The 23,515-nt window shown below is 50.7% G+C and overlaps 1 protein-coding gene across 3 annotated transcripts in view; it reads left to right on the top strand.

The window, feature by feature from the left end:
* Clec16a (C-type lectin domain containing 16A) overlaps positions 1 to 23,515 on the top strand; it is a 191,114-nt gene that overhangs the window by 154,192 nt on the left and 13,407 nt on the right. For all 3 annotated transcript variants that reach the window (XM_032913756.1, XM_032913757.1, XM_032913755.1), the window contains one exon: positions 23,040 to 23,198. In XM_032913756.1, the coding sequence (XP_032769647.1) occupies positions 23,040 to 23,198 (159 nt within the window). The remainder of the gene's footprint in view (positions 1 to 23,039; positions 23,199 to 23,515) is intronic.

The following is a 23,515-nucleotide window of genomic DNA, read 5'->3' as shown; positions in this document are numbered from 1 at the left end:
CCTGCTGAAGGATCAGGGCACCCTGGCCTCAGCCTTGATTTGGCTACAGCTGGGAAAGGCTTGGAGGAGGACAGGTAAAGAACAGCATGCACTTGGGCCCCATTGGTGCTTGTTCACACCTGCACATAAAGGCCTGTGCACACCCTAGTGATGCAGAAAAGCCTCTGGTGGGAGCCTTTCCTGGGTGGGTGTGTGTTCCTTCGTCCTGCAGCTTCCCTGTGCTACCCATGCACTTACACTCTAGGATGACTTTGATTTTTAAAAAAACAGCTACTTGATAACCATGGTTGGCTTTGGGCTCACAGAACTCCCATATATTGCGTTTTAAAAGAAATTTAAGTGCCCTCTGTTCTCACCAACCATATAGCATAGAGGTTTTCTTTCTATCAGTCCATAAGAGCTCCCTCATTCATCCAGACATTCACAGCCCACCACCAGTGCCCTTTGGTAGGTCCCTAGGCTGTGGCCAGCCTTTTGCTTTTTAACAGATAATGGGCATCTCTGAAGACTCCTGCACAAAGCTTTCCCTAGGCAGTGACGCTGAAGTGGACCCAGGAATAGCTGGGCCGTACACCCAGCGAGATTGAGAGTCCAGTGAAGTCTGTGGTTAAGGCTAGTGAGAAGCCACAACAGCGACCTGAATAAAACGACAGAGAGCCTCTGTTCCTGCTTCTCTGAGTATGTGTGCCGTGTACAGTTAGCCAGCCAGCTCGAGCTTGCTGAGGCCAGAATCTGACTTGGAGTGCTTCTTTCTTGTGGGATTGTTCCATCTGGGCCTTTGGGAGCTTCGATGCCTGTAAAGGCCCCAGAGACTGGCCTGTCTACAGTTGGGCTTGTCCATCCAGGAGACTTGAAATTAGTTTTTCTCTGATCCTTCCGCCAAGATTTGTAGCTTCTTGGGATTTTTCTCTTCTGTACTGTGATGGAACCCAGAACCTAACGTGACGCTCCGCACTGAACCACAGCCCTCACTCCAGTCTAAAGTCTTTCATTCTGAGGCAAGGTTTTGAGAAATTGGCCAGGCTGCTCTTAAACTTGCAATTCTCTTGCCTCAGCCTTCCAAGTCTCTGGGAGTTCAGTTCAGGTGAGCTTCACCATGCTGAGTGTCCCTGGGTCTCTTTCCTCTGCTGCCAGCATCTTACTGAAATATAACCGCTTCCATTTGTATAAATGTGCTTTTCTTCAAATAACACACGGGATGCCTGTGTGTGTGTGTGTGTGTGTGTGTGTGTGTGTGTGTGTGTGAGAGAGAGAGAGAGAGAGAGAGAGAGAGAGAGAGAGTGTTTTGTTTGTTTTGTTATGTAGAGGTAGGGATTGAATCCAGCATTTTGTGTGTCACAGACAGCTATCCGCTCTACCACTGACTTATATCCCCAGCCACCAGGGTTTTCTTTAACAACTCAGACCCTCAACGGATTGATAGTATTATCCAAGTATGACAAGAAGAGCTGTTTCACAGCTTTTCTTCACACTTAAAATGCCTTCTTCAGCTCAGAGTGAGAAACACCCCCAAACCCATCAGTCTCTGTGAGCCCTGCTGGAGCCCAGGCCCCGTACAGCCGCCTGTTGAGGGTTCCACCTCAGGAGTAAGGAGATAAAAGTGCAGCCTGCATGGTGGTGCACATCTGCAAGACCAGCCGTCGGAGGTGGACAGGTGTGTACTGGACACTAGGCTACCTGTACAAAATAAGGAGGAAGGCCGAGGCGTGGGGGGATGGGCTGAAGAAAGGAGAAAGCCAGCTCAGGTCCAGCATTCCTCTTTCTTTGCTCCCTGACTGTGAATCCTTATACACTCGCCATCATGGTTTGCAGGCCATGGTGGACTGGAAACTTAGCCAGAGTTTGCCCTTTCTTCTTTCGGTTGCCTTCATCAGGCTATTTTTCACAGCAGCTAGAAACAGAGCTAAACACATACTTCATGAATTGCTCTCCTATAGCTGGTTGAGCGCTTACCTCCTGCTCTTTGTTCCCTTTCCTGCTAAGTCGGCCAGAAGGTTCTGCAGAACTTCTGAGGTAAAGGATCCTTTTGTTGTGGCGTTCTCAGCATGGCAACCCCACAAGTAGCAATTAGGCCTCAGATGCCAGGTTCCACATACACTTCAGCCTCTTGGATTGACAGTCTCCTCAGAAACCTTGGGGACAGTCAAGTGATGCGAAGAGTCGTTGTTCATGGAATGAGCCTTCCCTAAACAACCCTGAACTTCATGGGAATAAACATTTTCTCCCCTTTCTCCCAGTTCCAAGCTATCCTTGGCCTGAGGCCTTATGCAGGGTCAGCCAAGCTTTATCATTATCATGTGTGCACAGCGTGTGTGAGTACCGTGTGCTCATGCCATAGCATGCATGTAGTCAGAAGGCAACTTCCAGGAGCCAGCTCTCCTCTCCCTTGGCATGGGCACAGCAAGAGCTTTAACTGCTGAACATCTGCCAGTCTGAGCGCCTTTACACTTGTGAGGAAAGATCAAGAAGAGCCGTGAGGGAGCACCCCCACTGGGCTGGAGGCCTCTAGGTTCTGCTGACCGTCTGTGCTCCAGAGCTGATAGAGACAGGTTTCCGAGTGTCCTGCGTGTGGCTTCACAAGAGTACTCCAGATAACCATTTCAGTGGCTACACACTGCACCGGGCTGCCGCCCTAGCACCACCTGCCCTGGAGAGCAGTGTGTGACTGAATTTCCTCCTCCCACGGAGCTAGCAGAGCTACTTTGTCTGATGGCTGCCCTTCTGTACAGGACTGTGCTCTCACATGTTTCAGGAGTGGCCAGTTCAGTGGTGATTAGCAAACTCACCATGGGCATAATTCTATATCACGCTCTGTTCCAAAATCTGGGAAGAGGAAGATTCTAGACCAGTGGCTTTCAACCTTCTTAAAGCTGCAACCCTTTAACGCAGCCCCAACCATAAAATTATTTTCATTGCTACTTCACAACAGTAATCTTGCTGCTGTTATGAATCACAGTTTTGGAGATAGAGGTTTGCCAAGGGGGTCGCAACCCACAGGTTGAAACCTGCTGAAGCAGAAGATGCTTCCCTCAGGAACTCATGGTGTTCTGAGAAGGGAACTTCTAAACTGCAGCAGCAGCAGCAGCCCAGTCTGCACTGAGATGCTGGGGCACCCAGGGCAGGAAGGCTCTAGGAAGAGGTCTTAAAGAATGGGCAAGGTCAACACAGTGTGTCCAGAAAGGTGGCATAGCCACGTGCTTATGAGTCCTCAGAAGGTAGCAGGTTGAAGCTTCACAGGAATGATGGCAACTTTCCTGAATCTGAGAGCTTAAACCTGCTGAACCATCTTGCCAGTGAACCACAGGAACTGTCAAAAGTCAGGCTGACAGTCGCACAGCTTTTGGAGCAGGAAAACAATGGGCTACTAGGGCCAGTCCAGGTCAAGCTGTCCGCGATACCTTAGCCCATACTTAACTGGAAAGAGCAGGCAGCCGAGAGAACATGTCCCTGCCCAGACCAGCTGGTGTCTGGCTCCACTGACTGACATGGGCTCAAAGCTGGCCGGCATCCTTGGCATACCCACCTGTACTTGTCTCTTAGGCAAGGGCCGAGTTTGCTTTCTTGTTGTGTTTGCTTAAGGGGGGCAGGGAGTGGGGTTCTGTTGTTGTTTAGTTTGGTTTTTTTATTTTGAGTTTTTTGAGACAAAGTCTCACTGTTAGCCCTGGCTGGCCTATAATTCAGTATGTAGACCAAGCTGACCTCGACTTGCCTCTGCTCTTCAGTGCTGGGGTTAAAGACATGTATTGCCATTGCAAGGGGGCTGCACTGGGTAGCCTTTATGCAGCATGGGTAATGGCTCCCTCATAGCAACACAGAAGCCCCTCACCTAGGCTTCCCACGGCCTGTATATTCCAGCCCCTCCTCAGACCCCCATGCCGTAAGCAATAAAGGCAGAACTCCGTACACATGGCTCGCTGTGGCCAGACTCTCAGGCAAGGGTCCACTGACCCTCCCCTGCCCTGTCTTTTCAGAAGGGAAATGCAACAATCTGTAGGCCAGGGAAGCCCCCTGCCTACTCAGCACTCTCCATGTTGTTTCTTCATCGTCTCCCCTCTACATCCTGCCCAAACCATTACTCAACTGTGAACTGTGGAAGGCAGATCTAGGCTTTGGCTAGTGCTAAATTCCAGGTCCTAGAGTCTGGGACCTGGGCTCTATCCCAGGTGGTACTTGATAAACATTTGATGGATATATGGATACATGCACTCACATAGAGGAAGATGGGAAGGAGATGGATGGATGGATGGATGGATGGATGGATGGATATATAAAGGAGATGGGTGGATGGATGGATGGATGGATGGATGGATGGATGGATGGATGGATGGATGGATGGATGGATAGATGGATGGATATATAAAGGAGATGGGTGGATGGATGAGTGAATAAGGAGGGAAGGATCCAGCAAAGCTTTAATTGTATGTTCCCTTGTATGTGTCAGACATGTTCACTGGGGACTCAGGGGTAAGCCAAACAGATCAGTCCCTTTGGATCATGGAGGCTGCAGAACGCCTGTCATAATCCGTGCCCTGAGGTGCTGTTCCAAGAGCTGGAGTAACATTCAAGACAGCACTGCTACCTGGAGTTAGGATTCAGAAAAGCTTCTCTAAGAAGGAGAAGGACCAAATCCAGGCAACATGTGTCCCAGACAAGGAAAGCTTGGCCCACAGGCTACCTGGAACCCCAGAAGTGAGGTGCTCACTCACTGCTTATGCTGGATTCCAACTCTGCAGCTGTTTAGACTGATCAGAGAGCCCCTCTGCCACCGCTGCTGTGGCCAGAGACGCTGACCTGAGGTGACTGTCAGTCTGCCCTCAGCCAAGAGCATGTCAGCACTGGGATGCTGTTGTGTTGGATCCTGTTGGGAGGAATGTTCCTGGGCTGGGCCGGACTAGAAGAGCGATACCCACCTTCATCCCAGGACAACTCACATCAACAGTGCATGAGTGAAGGCCCCTGGATGGGCTGCAGTGGAGAACACAGTATCAGTTGGATATAGTGGCATGTGCTGGCTATTCCAGAACTCAGGAGAAACGCCGAGAACTTGAAGCTAGCCCGGGCTACATAGCACACCCCTTTCTCTGAAACCCATTGTGTTAAAACTACCATTACAGCTAGCTGGGCTGTCACGAAGCCACCACCAGGCAGCACACAAGGAGTGGATTACCTCATCTGTGTCCCATTTAGGCCATATTTTCCTTAAAGACATCCAAATAGGAAAAAATAACTTGGAACATACTGCACATTCCAGAACAATCTGGAAACCCTGATGCAGTCCAGACTCACCTGGCACTCTTCCTCTTCTAAATTTGCCTTTTTCCCATTTCTTTTTGGCTCTGAAGAAAAATCCTCTGTTCTTACTGGTAAAAGGGCCTCCTGTTCCCTTTTCTTTCCTGTAAGTCATGGTAAGCTTGTATTTCATACCTTTCCAGAAGTCAGTTGGTTGTGGTCTAACCTCAGAAGCATGGCTTCTGGGAATGGCATTAGCTCCACTTCTGTGAGCTTCAGTGAGACCTCAGAAGCATGGCCAAAGCTCATGCTGTGGGTGTGGGACAGAAGACAGCGGCTGTGGTACCTGCTCACTGCTCTGGAAGCAACTTCCAGGTACTGAGAGACAGTATGCCAGCAGCTCTGGCCGGTTCACACCGGTGGCTTTTAAAAGATGGCCCTGATGCCATCGGGACAGTTTGGGTTGGGTGTGTGGTAGAGGCCAAGGCTCAGAGCCTTGAGGGTACCGCACCATGCTCCATGACTATTTTCTGAGAGGTTCCTGCATATAACTGCCATCCTCATCTGCACAGTGAAGTCTGACATGAGTAACTTCACAGGGGTAGGCTTTTCTCCAGTGCTTTCAGGGGATTTGGTCCATCATGGGAGAAGGGCAGCTACCACATGGCTTCCAAGGAATAGAGAAGGACCAGGTATGCACCAATAAGTCACTTAGTGAGTAAAAGCCGCCAAGTCTGACGATCTGAGTGGATGTAGGATATCGACCCCTCCCTCCTGCTGTGGCACGTGTGTGTGCAAGCACATGCACACACACACACAAATACACAAACATAAATCTGCAGTGAGAGAGAGTGCACCTGCCTGTGTGGATACTCCCAGCCTATGGGATAGTGAGTGCCGATTCAGGGCGCATCTCACCATTACCTGGTCGTCCTATAAACGTCATCACAGACTCACCCAGAGTATACCTTACTAATCTCTTAGGGACTTCTCATCCCAGTCAAGATGAACCTTCAATGAACACTAAGTCTCAAGGATCCAGCCCCTATCCTGTGCCAGCATCAGTGATAGATAAGCTTAGACCCCATGTCCGTCTGTCCTCATTGTGGCACAGTGTTCCAGGTATAGATAGCAGAGCTGTTCACCTTGAGGTCACAGGATGCTGGTCACGGACTTGCAGAAGAGGAACAGAGATGGGCTCTACCCATCAAAAGCACATCTCACTTCCTCCGTTCCCTTCTCACCCACTGTAGCCCAGTCAGATCACTAACGGATTAATCCAGTATGGAGTCCCTTATGGAGGCCTGCCTCTGACCATTGCTGCCCTACAGACCAAGTTGTCCATACACAAGTCTGTGGGGATGCTTGATATCCATGCCTTAAACTCACCACTTGGACTCCCCGCAGTGCTGACCCCTCCCTGCGGGTGACCATGAAAACACATTTGCCTCCCAGGATACGGAGCAACTCGGATAATGAGCAAAGAGCTGGCAACCACCCCAGTGTAACTAGCAATGGGGCTCTGTACTTTCCTTGTCTGACAGGTGATGTGCCCTGCACACAGGCCCCCAGGAGTTCCAGAAGAAGCCTCTGCTGCTTGCCGGAGGCAGGATGTGCTTCTGTCCAAAGAAGTGCTTTGACGATTATTTATTAATTGAGAGAGGGAAGAAAAAAAATAATAGGGTTTCCTGGAAAGGGATAAAAGTTCAATATGATAAACTCCCGAAAAGCAATCAAAGGCCAGAGAGGGCAGAAAAATAAAGGACAGGGAGAGTCGGAGAGACGATGAATCAGAGCGGGGCATGCTAGCTGTCAGGGAAGGGGCTGTACTTCATAGCCATGGGTGCGGGGCAGCATTACCGAGCAGCCAGTGGGAGCATGCCAGGGCTGCAGGGCAGGAAGGCAGCTTGCCCCACAGAGGTCCCCAAGCCCTGCTGACATGAGGGAACAGATGGACCATTCTGCTGTCTCATGTGCCTACAGGCACCCTCACCGTAATTTTTGTGCTTTAGTGAGTGAACACAGAAAATTACCTATGAAACCGCGGCTACTGTCAGTTCATACACAAGCACCCAGCACTCATTACAAGAGAGGGTTGCAATTCTCCCTCTCCTTCCCCCTTCTCCTCCCCTCCCCTCCCCCTCCTCCTCTCTCTCCCTCCCCCCTCTCCCTCCCCCTCCCACTGCCCCTCCCCATTCCTCTCCTTCTCCCTCTCTCTGTATTTGTGTGTGCGGGCGCACGTGTCTGTGTGTGTGTGTGTGTGTGTGTGTGTGTGTGTGTGTGTATGTGTATGTGTGAGTGTGTCTGTTTCTTTGTGTTTCTGTCAATGTGTAGGTTGCCCTCGAGGCTCTTAAAAATATTATAACAGTCTGGCAAGACGGCTTGATGGGTAAAAAGCTTGCTGTGCAATCATGAGGTCCTGAGTTCAGATCCCTAGCACCCGTGTAAAAGTTAGCATGGTTTCACACTTATCTTTGCACACAAACCTTGGCATTGGAGACAGCAGAAGCTATGTGTGGACAAGTGGATCACTAGAATTCACTGTCCAGCCACCTAGCCAATCCCTGACTGCCAGGTTCAGTAAGAAATCCTGTCTCAAAAAATAATGCAAGAGCCAGACAATGGTGATGCAGGCCTTAGTCCCAGCCCTCAGGAGGCAGAAGCATGTGGATCTCTGAGCTCAAGACCAGCCCGGTCTACAGAGAAAATTATAGGACAACCAGGGCCACACAGAGAAACCCCCATCTTAAAAAGCCAGACAAACATGCAAAAAAAAAAACAAAAACAAAAACAAAAAAAAACAAGCAAACAAACAAAAAAAACCCAACAACAAAAATAAGACAAAAAATGAAAATCAACCTCTGACCTACATACATGCATGCGTACAAACAACACACAAATACACACGTTCTCGTTGTACACACAAGCACTCACACACACCCAGATTAAGACACTGCAGTCTTCTCTGACTATTCTCCCAGTTGCTCTACCCCTCGGCACCCCTCTTTCCTGGTTTCACTGATCCTTTTCGGACCCTTCTCCATGCAGCTGCATTGCGTATGACCCTGCAGCCCAGGGCCATAAGTCTTTCTCCACAGCTCTGAAATCTAAATAGCTTTGAAAACCATTTCCTAACTCATTCGGTGGCAAACCAGCCCTGAACTGTTGCTGAGCTGTAAGTAGAGTTAGTGTGAGTGCACACGCTTGTTTCCTATGGAAATTTAATGTTTGGTTTCAGCAGACCAAAGCCCCGCGGTGGGCAAGGCATAATTTGTGTGTATGTACTGCCTGGTTTTTTTAATACCGAAGATGATGATTTCCAGACTCATCTGGCCCCGGGGCTCAGGGTAAGGTGCTGTGGGCTATAACTGCATGATGTTCCTGCTCTGCCTTGTAAGTTTGTGTGCTCACACTTTCTATGGCTCGCTTTCCTCACACCCTGACAGGAATTAGGAATCAGGCTGTTATTTAATGCTGTGCATTCCTATCTGTGGCTGCATAGTATTCCACAGTGGATATGTGAATCTTTTACCCAAGTGTCTCAGCGGCCCCTGGCTTTCACTGCCCAGGGCCACACTGAGTACCACTGAGCACAATGCTGTGTATGTGTACTCTCCAGGTTCTTATCATTGTAGCCTAGAACTCTCTATGTAGATTAGACCAGGCTAGCCTTGAACGCACTGAAGATTGCTGATGGTCCTTGGTGTCACCCAGCATCTGATGCAGCATAGGACATTCTCTCCCTGTCTGCTGGTGACACAGCTTTTCACTGTTGTGACAGAATGTTAGATACATTAAGAAGGAAAGCTCTATCACGACTCCAGATTTTAGGGGTCTCATTCCATAGCCACCTTGCTCCGTGGCTCGTAGGCCTGTGGTAAGGCAAGAGCTGATGGCAGAAGGGCATGGTGGAAGACAGTTACTCACCTCATAGCAGCTGCCAAGCAGAGGGAGCAAGGCAGAGACAGGGACAAAGTGCTACCAAGCCATGCCCACAATGACCTATGTCCTTAAGCTAGGCTCCTCCTGTTAGCTTCTACCCAGTCCCTGCTGAAGCCATCCGTCATGACTTCATCAGTGGTCTCAGCCTTTGAAAAGTCAAAGTTCTCACAGTCTAGGCACTTCCAAAGCCCACATCTCCACAATGTTTTAAGGACTATGCCTGCTATACAGAAGTTCATCAGGGACATTTCAGATTAAAGCCATAATAGTGGATATCACTGTCCAAATCTCTGTTTTTCTTCCTTTTTGGGAGGCTGGGGGAGTGGGGACCTGGGTTTCTCTGTATGGCCTTCTCTGTGTAGCCCTGTCTGTCCTGGAACTTGCTTTGTAGACCCAGCTGGCCCTGAACTCAGAGATCTTGCTGCCTCTGCCTCTTGAATGCTTGGATTAAAAGCGTGTGCTCTACCACTGCTCTACCAGGTCTCTACTTTTCATAACACAATTGTACTGGATCCACACCCACCCTAATGACTTCATCTTAGCCTGATCCGTCTGCAGAGTGACCCTGTTTGCAAACCAGATCCCACTCTGAGGTGGGCCTGGGAGGCTTGTCTAGATCAACCAAAGTATACCCAGTTTCCTCACTGGTACCAGGGTGGTTTCTGCTCCTCAACAAATCACATCGTAATGATTCGTGCTTCTAGATACCCCAGTAGAAGCCATTCCTTAGGGTTAAGTGGGGATGCCTAACCCGGGCCTAGGGTCTTGTGTAGCCAGCTCTTCAGAGGTGCCACCAAGACGAGGCCCCTTCACAAGTTTGTGCATATTTGCCAGCCTGGGCCCTGGAGAACTTTCTTTCTGTCACATTTTCATTTTCCTTGTCTTTCCTGCCGAGAGAGAGAGTCCACAGGTTAATAGCAACATGGGGGCTGTGGATCAGAATGTCTGTGCAGGGCATGTTCTCTTGAAGACACAGAGACAAATAGAAACCTCAGAAATACAGGGGGCCTTTGTACACCAGACATTAAATCTATCCATGCAGTCTCACTCACAGGGCAGTGTGCCAGGACCAGGAGAAAGCATTTTCTGATTTAGTTGAGGCTGAAGGAGCCCATGTCAGAGAAAGGCAGCTAGAGATCGAGCTTCCAGGCACTTTAGGCAGGGACTGTCTCCAGAACCCCTCAGGTTCTGAAGAGCTTTTTAACATAGGAGCTTTTAGGCTATATTCTAGGAGCTAGGATTGGAAAGGAACTTGGGAAGCTTAATCAAGGAGGACTTCAGAAATGGGAGCTTAAAGAAGCCTGTCAGCGAACGGGGGGAGGGGCATACAACTGAAAACAAAGGCCATGGTGGGGTGCTTGAGTCCTCAGCCTAGAATTAAGAGTTGACCTACAGACACTTAGCACAGGGAAGTTCACAGAAAAGACAAGACAGGATACAAGGACGGATGCTTAGCCCCTAGGCAGGGCAAACACAAACCTCAGTGCTGCAGTGAGAGCATCACCCTGGTCATCTGGGCCAAACCCTTGAATAGATAAAAGCCCAAGAAAAAGGAATCCTGCTCACCAGCCACCCTGCTAAGCCAGGTCCAGGAGGGGCTTTGCTCCCTGACCGTCTGTTGCCCCGGAAAGGTTTCTTTGTTCTACTGAGAGATGTCAGGATTATGTTCTCACAGTTGCATCTTCAAGAAGAGTGGTCCAAATGATTCCTGGTGTCCCTGAAGGCTGTCCTGGGTCCCTGACATCTGTCCTCTCCTTCCCAGTTGTCTAGTAACCGGGCCAAAGGCAACTAGTGTCTCCATGCTCCTTTCTTTCAACCAAATTACTTGTTTTCATGTGACATCCTGATGTAACTTTCACTTGGACAAGGCTGGTGATCTATACCTGTCACCATAACACTTCCTAGGCCAGGCTGGTCTGGTGATGGCAGCATCTTCCCCATGGCTTCCCTGTGGGGAAGGGGAGAGTGTACAGACTGTCAATATTTGGACCACTTATCACCTGTGTTCAGGCACTGAGGTCAGGGGACAATTCCAAGATCTAAGGCTCTAAAAATGTGGAGCTGACTGGAAAGGATTTCTGAGAAAGGGATGAAAGAAAGACCCCCACATCTCCATTCTACCCCCTTCTCAGCCCCTGGGCACTGGCCACTGCATCTTGGATTCTTGGGAAGAAATGAAGTCAGTGCACCCAGCCATGCAGGTCCCGGTTAATAATGAATGTGGAGGAAGGAGAGAGGATGTTCAATATTTAAACAGTGCAGAACGCTAGCTGTTTTGTCAGTTACTGCCCTCCGCCTGCTTCCTGGATGGCTTCTGTACAACTGAGCACTGCCCCAGTTCCACTGCTGGCCCCTGCCACCTACTTATGTGAATAGGGAACAGTAGCCTTGAGGTGCTCCAGCCAGAGGAGGAGAGGAGGAGAGGATGGCATGGAGCTGGGCTCTGTAGTGTGCAGCCTGTGTGTGCAGGGCTCATGTCCAGGCTGTCTGGATCCCTCACAGCCTCCTCCTGGGGCTGCCTGTGTCTCATCTGTGTTAGGCTTCAGTGACCTGACTGACAAGGAGGGCTTTGCAGGGCAACAGTAGACTTGCCTTAAGAACTCTCTCTTCAAGTCCACAAACTGGATAGCTGCCCTCAAAATTGCATGTAATGCAGAATTCTGTAAATCAATTCCTCTTTTCTTCTTGACACATGTTATATCAAAGGCAAAAGCATCCTTCTGGGGGGGTGGGGGGGAGGAGAAAAGAAAACATTTGGCCCGAGACATAATAAAATCATGCTTAAGAATGCAACAAACTTGAAGTCTCTTAGTTAAAGGAAATCAATACTTTTATGATGAAATATTAATCATCCTTAAAAAAAAAAAGTCAAAACTAGAGATGCACAAGAGCCAGAGTGATTTTAATGCCTCAGGCATTAGCTTGGCATTTGCAAGGGAGCAGAGGGAGTGAAGCCCCCTGGAGCATCTCTGAGAAGCCCCTCCCCGGCCTCGTGAGCCACTTGTGGATTTTCATTCAGGAGCACACACATCTTTCCATGACACGCCAACGACACTTCCAAGCATTTCCAAAATGCTGATTGGGGGAAACGAGAAGCAAGGAGAGGAGGAGCCGGCAGAGGTGTGCACACACGCATGTGCTGTGAGCAGGGCAGGGAGAGAGCTGCCTGTGTGCAGACCCCACCACCTGCCCTCCCTCCTTTAAACCAACAGTAATTGTTCTGAGTCCTCGTAGGAGATACTGCACCATGTTTAACTGTTTTGGAAACAGATCACACTGGTTGAATTTTGAGTTTTTATATACATACAACTCTGCCAGACACACAGCCCAGTCCTGGTGTGCTGAAAGCATGACACATGAGGGTCGAAAGAGCAAGAATTCCATTTTCTCACTGGTGGCTTTGCTGTAAATCCTTACGTCAAACTGGGCGTGGCGTACCCTCCTGCGAGCACCTGGGAAACAGAGACAGGATCACTGAGTTTGAAGCTACCCTGTCTTTAAAAATAAAAATCCATTAGACAGTTAACGTTACTACAGGAGAACCTCAGGTCTCACTTCATTGACTGAAGCCTGCAGTCAGCCAGTCACACGGGTGACAGATGGATGGTCTCAGCTGTATGTAGTGTTGCATTCTCAAAAGATCCAGCTCCTTCTCCCACCACATGTCCCACGCGGAAGGCATTAACTGAGTGCAGCCTCACCAAGGCCAGCTTCCAGTTCAGCAGTCAAAATGCAAGTGCCTGGACACAGTCTCCAATACATGTGCTCTCAGGGCAAGGGAGTCTTCTCTGGTCACATTACCTAGGAGCAGCCAGGGCCTGGGAACACTCCTCTTCCCCTGTGTCCTTTTACCCGAGTTTCTGCTTTTCCCAGGACTTGTCCTTTGCACATGACAGATACCGACCATCTGGTTGGCCAAGTGTCATGGGGTCGCAGGAACAGAAGCTAGCAAAGCCCTGCCCACTGAGCAGCAGCTGTAATCTTCTGAAGCGTGTTCTGGGCTGATGGCCATCTTGGCCTTTGTGTGACTCAGCACGCTCTCTGATCCCATCTAACGCCCACCATGCTGATAGCATCTTCGGTTCTTTCTGTAGTAATGTGTAAAGCAACATTGCATCTGTCAGTCTGGTCTGACCCCAATCAGTCAACACACAGGAGAGGCTTCAGTGACATAGCTCTGTAAGCCCGAGTCCTAGCAAACAAGTGGACGGACCGCCAGCCTATGGCTGTCTGTAATAAGTGCAGGGAATTATCAGACATCTCTTGCAGAAGTTAACAATGAATTCCCTGGCCTCTTTGTATATGTCCACCTTGTGGAATCCTCAGGCTAGGCATCCACATTATGAGCCCTACCCTGCAGTGCTGTCTTGCTTCTGGCCTGAGAGGACAGTGCAGGGCTCATAGGAGACTTCTCAGCAAGCTAGGTACCCCTAGCCTACCACAGCTCTGGGGACATCCTTGTCAGGGGGCCTTCAGCTGGCCCACCTGCTCTGTTCCTGAGTTGGGAATTCCTCCCCCCCCAACCCCCATGCCTACATATCCCCCCACAGCTGTCTAACAGCCTCCTTCTCCCTGTTCTTTCAGCCTTGTCCACTGCCTCAAAACACAGGCAGCTAAGATGGCCGCTGGTGAGCTCTCTATTGCCTTGGCTGAGAGACGGTTGTGGAGCTCTGTGCTCTCTCATGTATACATGGTAATGCCATTTAAAGTGGGCAGGGACTGGGAGAGGCAAAAGCCCAGGCATCCTGGGGAGAAAGCCCGAGCCCTGGCGCCCTACAGTTTGAACATCTACAGAGTGCCTCTCCAGAACCAGCTCCCTAGGTCCACATGCCAGCCAGGCCTCCAAGGCAGAGAGGACCACCTACACTCCCGACATCCACATAGCTCGGGTCCCCACTGCAGAAGGGACACTTGGCCTTAGGTGTCTCCCATGGGTGGTGGTCCACACAGCCAGGCCCTCACCTGACCAAAGGGCTAAGCCCTATCAAAATGGTGCAGGGAGAAAGCAGAATACTGAAAAAGCATTTTCTCTTTTCTGCAGGTTTTCACGTATAGCCATTAATAGCGGAGAGGATTTGTCCATGGATAAAGACCTATAGGCTATCAGATTCTGCAAGTTCCCAGATATTTTTGTATGTTATCCCTTTACAACCAACCAGAAATAAAAGTCTGTAAGTGTTTGGAGGCAGAGCCAGTCATCGGGTCGCCTGCGGCCAGGGTCAGGAAGCAGAGAATGGTGGCTGCTGTAGTATCCCCTTCCCCTTGTTTACATATTTGCCACCCCACCATTCCTGGTACAGGGCAAAAAGCAGCTTTTCCAGTAATGGTACATAGGCAACAAATCAAAAAGTGATACTCGAGTGTGAAACCCTTCGGATGATCCCAGGGTTCACAGCTCTGAAATGCTACACCATTAGACCCGCTGGAGAGCCAGGGAGTGGGGGGCAGGTGTGAGGTCTGTGCACAGATCTCGACTGCCTGGGACCCGAGCCACAGGGTGCCCACACGTCAGGAGACCCTCCATACTGTGTGGCTCTCTGAGGTTCTGTCTCAGCATCCAGGTCCAAGCCTGGTCCTTGTTTATTTATTATTATTTATGATGTGGAAGGAGGAGTGTGTGCCACGTGTGTGTGCCCACAGAAGCCAAAATGTCGGACCCCCTAGAGTTGAAAACACAGGTGATTGGGGGCCTCTAGCCCAGTCCCCTGGGAGAGCAATACTCCCTTGTAGCCCCAGCTTTCTGTCTGCCTAGCCCCTTGTTTTGTTTATTTTAGCTTTCTGTTTGTTGGGCAGTAGATGACTGTGTGTTTGTGTCTGAAGATACATGCTCAGAGGCCAGAGGAGACGCCATCGGGGGTCCTGCTGTACCCCTTACCACAGTATTTCCATGAAGCAGGCTTTCTCGTTGAGGCTGGAGCTCGGCTGTCCAGTCTCTGACCCCACAGCAGGAGAGCCCAGGGCAACATGCACCGTGGGCAGCTTTTTTATGTAGGTGCTGGCGACTCAGGTTGTCATGCTGTGACGCTAGGCAGTAACCATGTGCGCCATCTCCATCATTCATTCATTCATTCACTCATTCACTCATTCAGCATGTTTGGGTGTTTTCCTGAATGGTTGTCTATGTGCATGCCTGGTGCCTGAGAAAGCCAAAGGTGTCAAATACTCTAGAGGTTGAGTTATATTTGTGAGCTACTCTGTGACTGCTGAAAAGCAGACCTAGGTCCTCTGGAAGAGCAGCCAGCCAGTGGTCTTTAGCCGTTCAGCCGTCTCTCCAGCCCCACTGTGGGCTTTTTTAACAGTGCTGGTGGCGTCATATCTCCCTAAGGTGGCTTTGCTCACTGATTCCCTGCCTGGCTCCCCACATCCACCCTCATCCTACCGAAGGATAAGCCCCAGAGACAGACCGGGTCGGACTCATGAGTCAGAAAGTCCCCTGTTGCTCCAGACTCAAGGGTTAGACTCTGCCATAGCTCTACCCGATTCACCAAGGGACCTGGCAGACTGCAGCAGAGGTGAAAGGGCAGAGTCAAGGAAAGAGGCAGGGAGGAAGGAGCAGGCCGTGCACGCTGGCTGTCTCGGGTCTGTGCAGGAGGTCAGAGGACTGATTGATTTTTCTTTTTTTTTTTTTTTTTTTTTTTTTTTTTTGTTTCCCCGCATCTCAGTGTGTGGTGGGAAAATATGAACACTGTCTGGCTAGGAGCCTGTGCCCTGGTCTCGGTCTGAATCTGCTAATGAAAGACTGAGCTGGGAAGCCTGTGGCCCTTAGCTCCCTATTCCCAGTGAAGGCCTGGCAGCCCTGTGCCTCCTCATCTGGAGCCTCATGGAGAGATGGTTGGCTTTAGGGAAGGCAGGTCTTAGAGCCTATCCCTCCCAGAGGACTGGAGCAACACTTCTGTCCCAGGCTGAGCTCTTAGCTGTCACTGTCACCCACCACTGGAGCTGTGCAGGAACTTCCACAGGTGACATTTCAGGCTCAGCATGGGGCTGATGACAGCCCAGCATGGGGCTGATGACAGCCCAGCACAGTACAGGGCTTATGCACACACAAGGGGCAAGCTGGCTTTGCCCCACCCCCTTAGATTAGCCACTCCTTGTTTTTCCAGAAGAGCATGAAGGGGGGGGGGGTGCTGCTGTTGAGTAGATGCAGGAGCCTGGCATTCACAAAACCCAGCCTTCTGTCCACAGCGCTTCTTAAGCCTGCAGCCACCTCCCTCAAGGTCATCCTGGGCTACATAGCAAATTAAAGACCACCCTAGGAGAAATCCTGTTTCAAAGCGGGTGGGGGGGGGGGATCATTGTGGAAATGATGATTTCCACATTTTAAAACTTCAGGCAGTAGGTAGTTTCCTTATCTGCAGGGCCGGGGTGGTAAGCTGCGTTTTCAGGAAAGCGTTCTTAGCCTCCAGGTCTCTGTGGGGTCAGGGAAGCCTCTTAGCTCTTACCACCTTCCCCTTCAGTCACTTGCTCTGCCGGCCAAATGTGTAGGATGTGTGATCTCTACCAGTGGGATCCATGGGAAAACCTGGAAAAGTCAGGGAAGCCGCTCTCTGGCACCGCAGTGTAGTAATCACAGTGTCACTGCTTAGAGAAGAAGGTTTGACGAAGGCCACCATGCAGCAAACTCTTCCCTGCTGCTGCTTTCAGGAATGTGCCAGGAGAGGTGTGAGGGATGCAGACTCTCAGAGACTCTCGGGTCCCAAGAGCTCCTCTATGCTGTTTTTCCCCTGGGCTGGAACTCCTAGGAAGCTCAAACTAAATGTGCTGTGACCGAAGTCCTGCTGTCACTTTGACTTGGCGTGCATCTGATGTCGGTCTAGTACCAGCTGCTTTTGTTACACGGCTTCCGGGCTTGTCTCTGGTGGTGGGCTTCAGTTTTCAAAGGGAAACCATACAGATGCATGCTGGGGGCAGCAAGCCCCTAGAAGTCTGTGGGTAAGGATAGAGTTACTCCTGACAGCAGTGAGCCCCTAGTGGCCCGCCAGGCGTAGTTACACAGAGTTGGAGCTCCTCAGAATGACCCCTGAGATGAGCAGGCTCCTTGCACTTGACCTTCTAAGAGGCCCTGTGGAATCCCCTACATAGACTCAAGCCAGTTCCATAATTCCAAAAGGGAAAATGCTTTTTAACCCAGAACACTTATATTTTTAATCAAATACCCAGAAGGCACCAGTGGCCCTGCTTTCTTGGAAGATTAGAGAAGCTTCAGCTCATGGACCCCCAGGCTCCAGCACCCTATCTGCACACTGTCTCACAGCCCTCAGCTTCAAGGTCTTAGCCCTCTTTTAGAATCTCTTTCTGGTCTTAACTCAGAAAGAAACTCAGTCCATCCACTGGATTCTACCAAAAACTGCCCTTACATCATGGAAGGAAGTTGAATTCATAATCAGGATCACTTGCCCCTCCCCCGTTCCTCCATCCCACCATGTCCAGATCCCTAAACCAGAACAACAAGCCCCAAAGGCTGAGGGCAGTTTTCTCCCTTCTAGGTCAGAGCTAGCATATCAATGTGACCAGGGGACTTGGCCCATATCCTGTATTAGCAAGGCATTTTCCCCACAACAACATCAGATAAGATTAGCTTCAACTGCGTAGAAAATGCTAGAAGGGAGGTTAATGTTGCTCTCCAGTGAACATGGATATGGGTAAGCAGGGGCTCCTCCATAAGTCATCGGGGACCCAAGCTCCTCTCCACTCAGTGTTCTTCCTTTTGTTATACGGCAAAAGGCAGTTCCCCTCTTAGGCCAGGATGACTGCCGGACTTCTGGCTATCACATCCGTGTTCCAGGAAGCAGAATAGAGGATGTACCTACCCTCTTTCCTGTCGAAGAGGCTTCTTGGAAATCCCACATGCCACTTTGATGTCTGTCTCATGGCCACAACTCAGTTACAAGGCCATGCCTAGTGGCCTGGTTCTGGAACTGCAAGTGAAGGGAGAAAATGAGTAATAGAAACAGGTAGTGATCTCAGAGCACGTCCAAAGGGTGCTAGCTGCTCAAGTAGTGAAAGTTGTTACCCAGCACACCAGGCGTGCATGCAGTCAGGCTTCTCACACACTGCCTGAGCAGGACAGAGTATGTGGGGTATAGGGGGAAACCTTGGCCCAAGCTGGCAAACAGCACACAAGCCCTGAAGGACAGGAAGGGACTTGTGCAGAAAGAAAGAAAGAAAGGAAGGAAGGAAGGAAGGAAGGAAGGAAGGAAGGAAGGAAGGAAGGAAGGAAGGGAAGAGAGAGACAGAGAGAGAGAGAGAGAGAGACAGAGAGAGACAGAGAGGGAGAGAAGCAAAGGAACTGCAGTCTGCACGAGCCCCAGCAAAGACCTAGGACTGCGGGCCAGCCTGAGCTGCTGGAAGAAGGCAGTGAAAGCAGAGGCCAACAGAGGAAAGGACTCATCCCAGGTCTCAAAGCCAGAGTGGACAGATATTAGACTTAAACCTAGGATTCTGACTCCATGTCCGGGATTCCCTCTGTCACTGGGCTTAAAACAAAAGGCTGGCCTTTCAGTAGTAATTTTGTTCTTGACAAAGGCCAGAGAGCTGTTCATTTGTTGACGTTCCCCAAATCGTGGCACAGTGGAACAGAGGAAGACAGGAAGGCCCCAGGCTGCCCATGCAGCTCAGAGGTCCTGCAGAGCAAGGGGTGTCTTGCTGCTGTCATGGGTCCTCCTGCCTGGCTCTGCTCTGGGAAAGTTTGTCCAGGTCCTAGGAACTCAGAGGGACCAGAGTGGCTCATAGTGAGTGGTACTGCTGGGTCTGAGTGTGCCCAGCTCCCTAGGATCCTGTTTCTCCTCTACCCATTTCTTTCCTGGTTTGAAATAATGTTCACAGGCTGGGGATATGCAGTGCTGGTCTAGGATGTTCAGAACCCTGGGTTTAATCTCAATTCCACATAAACTGAGCATAGTGGTGCCACAGGCCTGTAATCCAAGAGGATCAGGAGTCCCAGCTGTTTTCAGTGATGTCAAGGCCAGCTGAGATACAGCAGACCCTGTGTCAAAGCAATAGTGATTCATGGTAAGGAGCTTAGAAAATCCGTTCAAGCCCCTAAAAGACACTGAACACCTACTCTAAACCTCCCATTCCTCATGGGCCCAGCCCCGCAGCTGTTTACTCTGCTCTGGACAGAGGTGGAGGGAAACCTGGAATTTCCTTAGTACTTTTGCGAATATTTCCTCACTTGCCACATCTCAAGCACTTCCCTGGGCACTTAATCTTCCTTTCTGCTGGCATGTTTGTCAACTGCAGGCGTTCATCAATAGTCTGTGTCAGAATCCACTGGCTTTCCTCCAGCTCTGGAGAGATCCATGTCTTAACCATCCCCCTTTCATCAGCATCCACACCCCACTCCCTGCCCTCATCCCTCACCACCATTCCCAGTGTCTCCAGTTCCTAGTCACAGACTGGGTCCAAAGGCTCACAAGTCCCACAGCCTTTGGTACACATCTAAGAGCTGTTCTTGAGACAGATGCAGGGCGACCCAAGCCTGTCATCAGCATAGAAGACCCGGGGGAGTCTGTATGCCTATGTGTTTGGCAGTCCTTGTGGGTTGACACAGACCCAGAAGGCCCCTGGCATCCCTGTTGTAGTTAGCTCATCCAGAACTGCCTTGCTGGGATGAAGTAAGAAATCTGAGGTCCCGGGTTCAGCCTTGCCATTCACCTGCAGTTTTCTCCAGTGCCAGCCCAGTCCCCCAGTAGAGCAAGTTAGTGTGGGAGAGAGCCCCCTGAAACTACAATATACAGAGAGAATGAGAGGGAGGGGGGATTTAAGCAGCAACATGGGAGGGAAATGCATGTTCAGTGCCTCTACTCAGTTAATCCTGCAAAATATGACAAGGTTGGAACCAATGAGCCGATGATTCAGTGCCCAGGTCCTAGCGATAGAAGGAAAGAGCCATCTCCTGCAAGTTGTTATCTGACCTTTGTATGTTAGGCCATTCCTGGTAGGCATTACATGTGAACTTCCTTTTGTCTTCTTTTCAAAAGAGCAACCTACATATGCTAGGCAAGGGCTGTGCCACTAAGCTCCACCCACCCATCCAGAATGTTAGTGTCCTTGCTCATCCCCTCATGAACGGCACTCTAAATATGTCCCTGTATCTTTAGAGACAGACCCCCAGGGCCCCAGCTTTTCACTTTGTTCAGGAGCACACCAAGCTCAGTGGCAACACTGTTCCAGCACCGTTCCAGCTCGTTTGTACGTGTGAGACATCAGCGGCTTGGGAAAAGCCACCTGACATTTTGATTTGTTACAGGGTAATTCATTTTTGAGGCAAGTAAACAGCTTGTAAACTCAGGGGTTTACCACTGTGTGTGATTAAGAAGTGAGCAGCCGTAAAGTTCACTGCAAAGCTGTGGCTGATTGTCCCTGTGGAATTCTCCAGAGCAATGCTGGGGTCTGTCAGGCATTCTGTTTCCTCTGCCGGCCTTTCCTGCCAGTCAATCAGCCTCTCAGTGCAGCCTCATGGGGTCTGGAGCCCAGTGATGCTGCCAATCCCTCTGTAACAGTCATCTGAGGTATACAGTAGGCGAGGGCAGCAAGCACTGACCACCAGGCCCCATCCACCTGCTGTTGCCATGGCACATGTCACCTGCCCCTAGGGCCTGGCCCTAGGTATCAGTGAGCTTGGTCAGTTGATAACAGTAGTTCTTCATGAGCTATATAAATAGCTCCTCCTTGGCCACATGCAAGGTACCACTGAGTCTCCAGGGAAGGGGTGTGGAGAGCAGGAGGTCCTATCTATAGATGGAGGGGAGGAAGGAAGGAGGTGTAGGGCCTTGCCTGGATCCCCCATGAACAGTAAGCTTCCCAGGGGCAAGAACCTGCCCCTGGTGTCTCTACCCTTTGTACTGCATGGGGCCAAGCATACTGCCCCCAGAGAAAACCAAAGCACAGCATTTTGTGCTTTTCAGACAACATGGTCTCCATGGTAACGAACGACTCTCCTCTTTGTAGGCCAACTGCATTTAAACCGAGTTCCAAAACTTTGTCCTCCTAAAACTTTACTCGATGAGTTAGTTACTTCTTGTGCTGCTGTGGCCAGCAGCTTAAGGAAAGTAGATGGAGGCTCATGGTTTAAGGGGATACTGACCATCATGGTGGAGAAGCCGGAAGACCAGAGGATCTGGTGGCCCGTCGTATTGCACCCAAGGCAGGAAGCTGAGAGAGGAATGCTGGAGCTCCTCTTGACTTCTCCTCTTTATTCAGCCTCAGACCCCTGCCCATGGGTTGGTGCTGCCCATGTTCAGAGCAGAGCTTCCCTCTCTGAGAACTCCCTCACAGATAGGCCCAGAGCTGTTCCCACAGTGATTCCAAATGTAGTCAGATCTGCCATCACACAGGCCAGCACCTTCCACCTTCCTGTGTTCTGTGAAAGCAGGGTAGTCCTGGAGAGCCTCCTGGAGGAAGTGTTAGTGGGAACTGGACCTGGAGGTTCTGGCAGTGCAGGAGAGGTAAGATAAGGCTAAGACCAGCGAGGTTGACTGCTCACTGTGAGTAGCCAGTGATGTCAAGGTACCCCTTCTCTGAAGGACTTGTCCCTGACCTCAGAACAGCTCGGTGGAGGGGCAGAGGCAGTGTGCTCTGCAGAGCACCAGCTCCTTCCTGGGGCTGAGGCAGAGCCCACAGCTCTGCATGGGCCGGCCGGATGATTGACGGATTTATTCCTTGGGAGTCTTCGTGTTTGTAGAGATAAAGTCAGACGCATCAGCCCCTTGGGAGGGCGGAATGTAAGAGCTCAGAAGCTCCGGTGTGGAAAGCCTGAGGCAGGTGCAGCTCCCGGGACATCAGGGTGCAGCTCCCGGGACATGAGCTTTGTCATAGAGAGGCCCTTTGGGGTTCAGGTTATTTGTTTTTGTTGTTTGTTTCTCTTTGAAGACAAAAATCTCACTGTGTAGACCAAACTGGCCTCAAATTCAGAGCCCTGCTTGCCTCTGCCTTGTTAACGTGAGTGTCGGGATTAAAAGGCATCAGCACACTTTATTTATATGAGTTATTTTGCCTACGTGACTGTATACCATGTGCGTGCCTGGTGCCTGCAGAGGCCAGAAGAGGACCTGAGACCTCCTAGAACTGGAGCTCAAGTGGGGTTCTGAGCGGTCATGTGAGTCAAGTGCAAGAGCAGTCAAATGTCCATTATGGCTCAGTCGTCCTCCACTCAGCACTTTTAACGGGCAGTTGCCATGCACCCTGCCTGGGCCGGGGCTGCTGGGAAGTCTCACATCTCCCCATCTTCCCCATGGTTGAGGCTATGAGAGTAAACAACCAGAAACAGACTGAGAGGCCACTTACCTGCTGCTGAGAAGTGGGTTTCACCACGCAGAGCTAAGTATCTCTACGCCTGGGAGCCAGGCCCCTCCCCATATTGTGTGGCCACAAACCACAGAGCCTCCACATCTCTCAGTGACTCTGGGGTGGGCTGTTGGTGACTGTCGCTGAGCTCTTTAGCAGAGCCCTCATTACTCCTGAACCTGCCTGCCCTGCCAGGACTGCCAAGGCAGAGTGGGTTCTGGGAGGGGAGAACCAGGGCCCTCAGTTGCTGGTCTCTGTAATACCCTCATCTCAAAGCATATCTGGCCGCTGTGATGGGGGCAGCAGGCACCAGAACCTGGCCTTAGCCTGGTCAGAGGCAGCTGTTTCTGGAAGCAGCTTCACACACACCCCTGACCAAAGAGACCAGCTCCTTCTGGCAAACATGCCAAGGCTCACACAGAGAAAAGCCTAGTACAGTTGTCTTGACATTAAAGCCCCCATGCTGCCTCTGAGGCAAAAACTGGCCTCCCAGTGCCTCAGCTCAGTACGGACAGAGGTGACCCTCCTGCAAAGCTGACCAGAACTCTCCTAATTGATGGTGTTGCATTGTTGTCTTGCAGGCTTTGCTGTGGCCCAGTGCATAAACCAGCATAGCTCTCCGTCCCTGTCATCACCGTCACCACCATTTGCCAGCGGGAGCCCCGGTGGCAGCGGGAGCACCAGCCACTGTGACTCAGGAGGCTCCTCCTCTGCACCCTCAGCAACTCAGAGCCCGGCAGGTATTGACCGTGGGACGTGGGGGCTCTGGGAGACCCTTTGGGACTCTGACCCCTTGCCTCAGCTATGACCTCTGACCCACAGCCCCTCCTCACATGTCTGGAAGACACTGCCACTCAGGGGTGTTCTTTATGGTTGAGCAAGACGGCATTACCCACCAGCTGCATTAACACTTGTCTTGGCTGGTCTGCTCTACTGTGACCACAGAGCTACCAGGAATGGCACCAGCTAGGCCTAGCCTACGTGGCATGCCATCACTTCTGTGTGTGTCATCTGGAAGGTCTCTCAGAGATGACTGTGAAGCCTGGGAAAAGGAAGA

Source organism: Rattus rattus, chromosome 9 (assembly GCF_011064425.1).
Source record: "Rattus rattus isolate New Zealand chromosome 9, Rrattus_CSIRO_v1, whole genome shotgun sequence".
Classification (NCBI taxonomy): Eukaryota; Metazoa; Chordata; class Mammalia; order Rodentia; family Muridae; genus Rattus; species Rattus rattus.
This window is presented reverse-complemented; position numbering and strand designations above follow the sequence as displayed.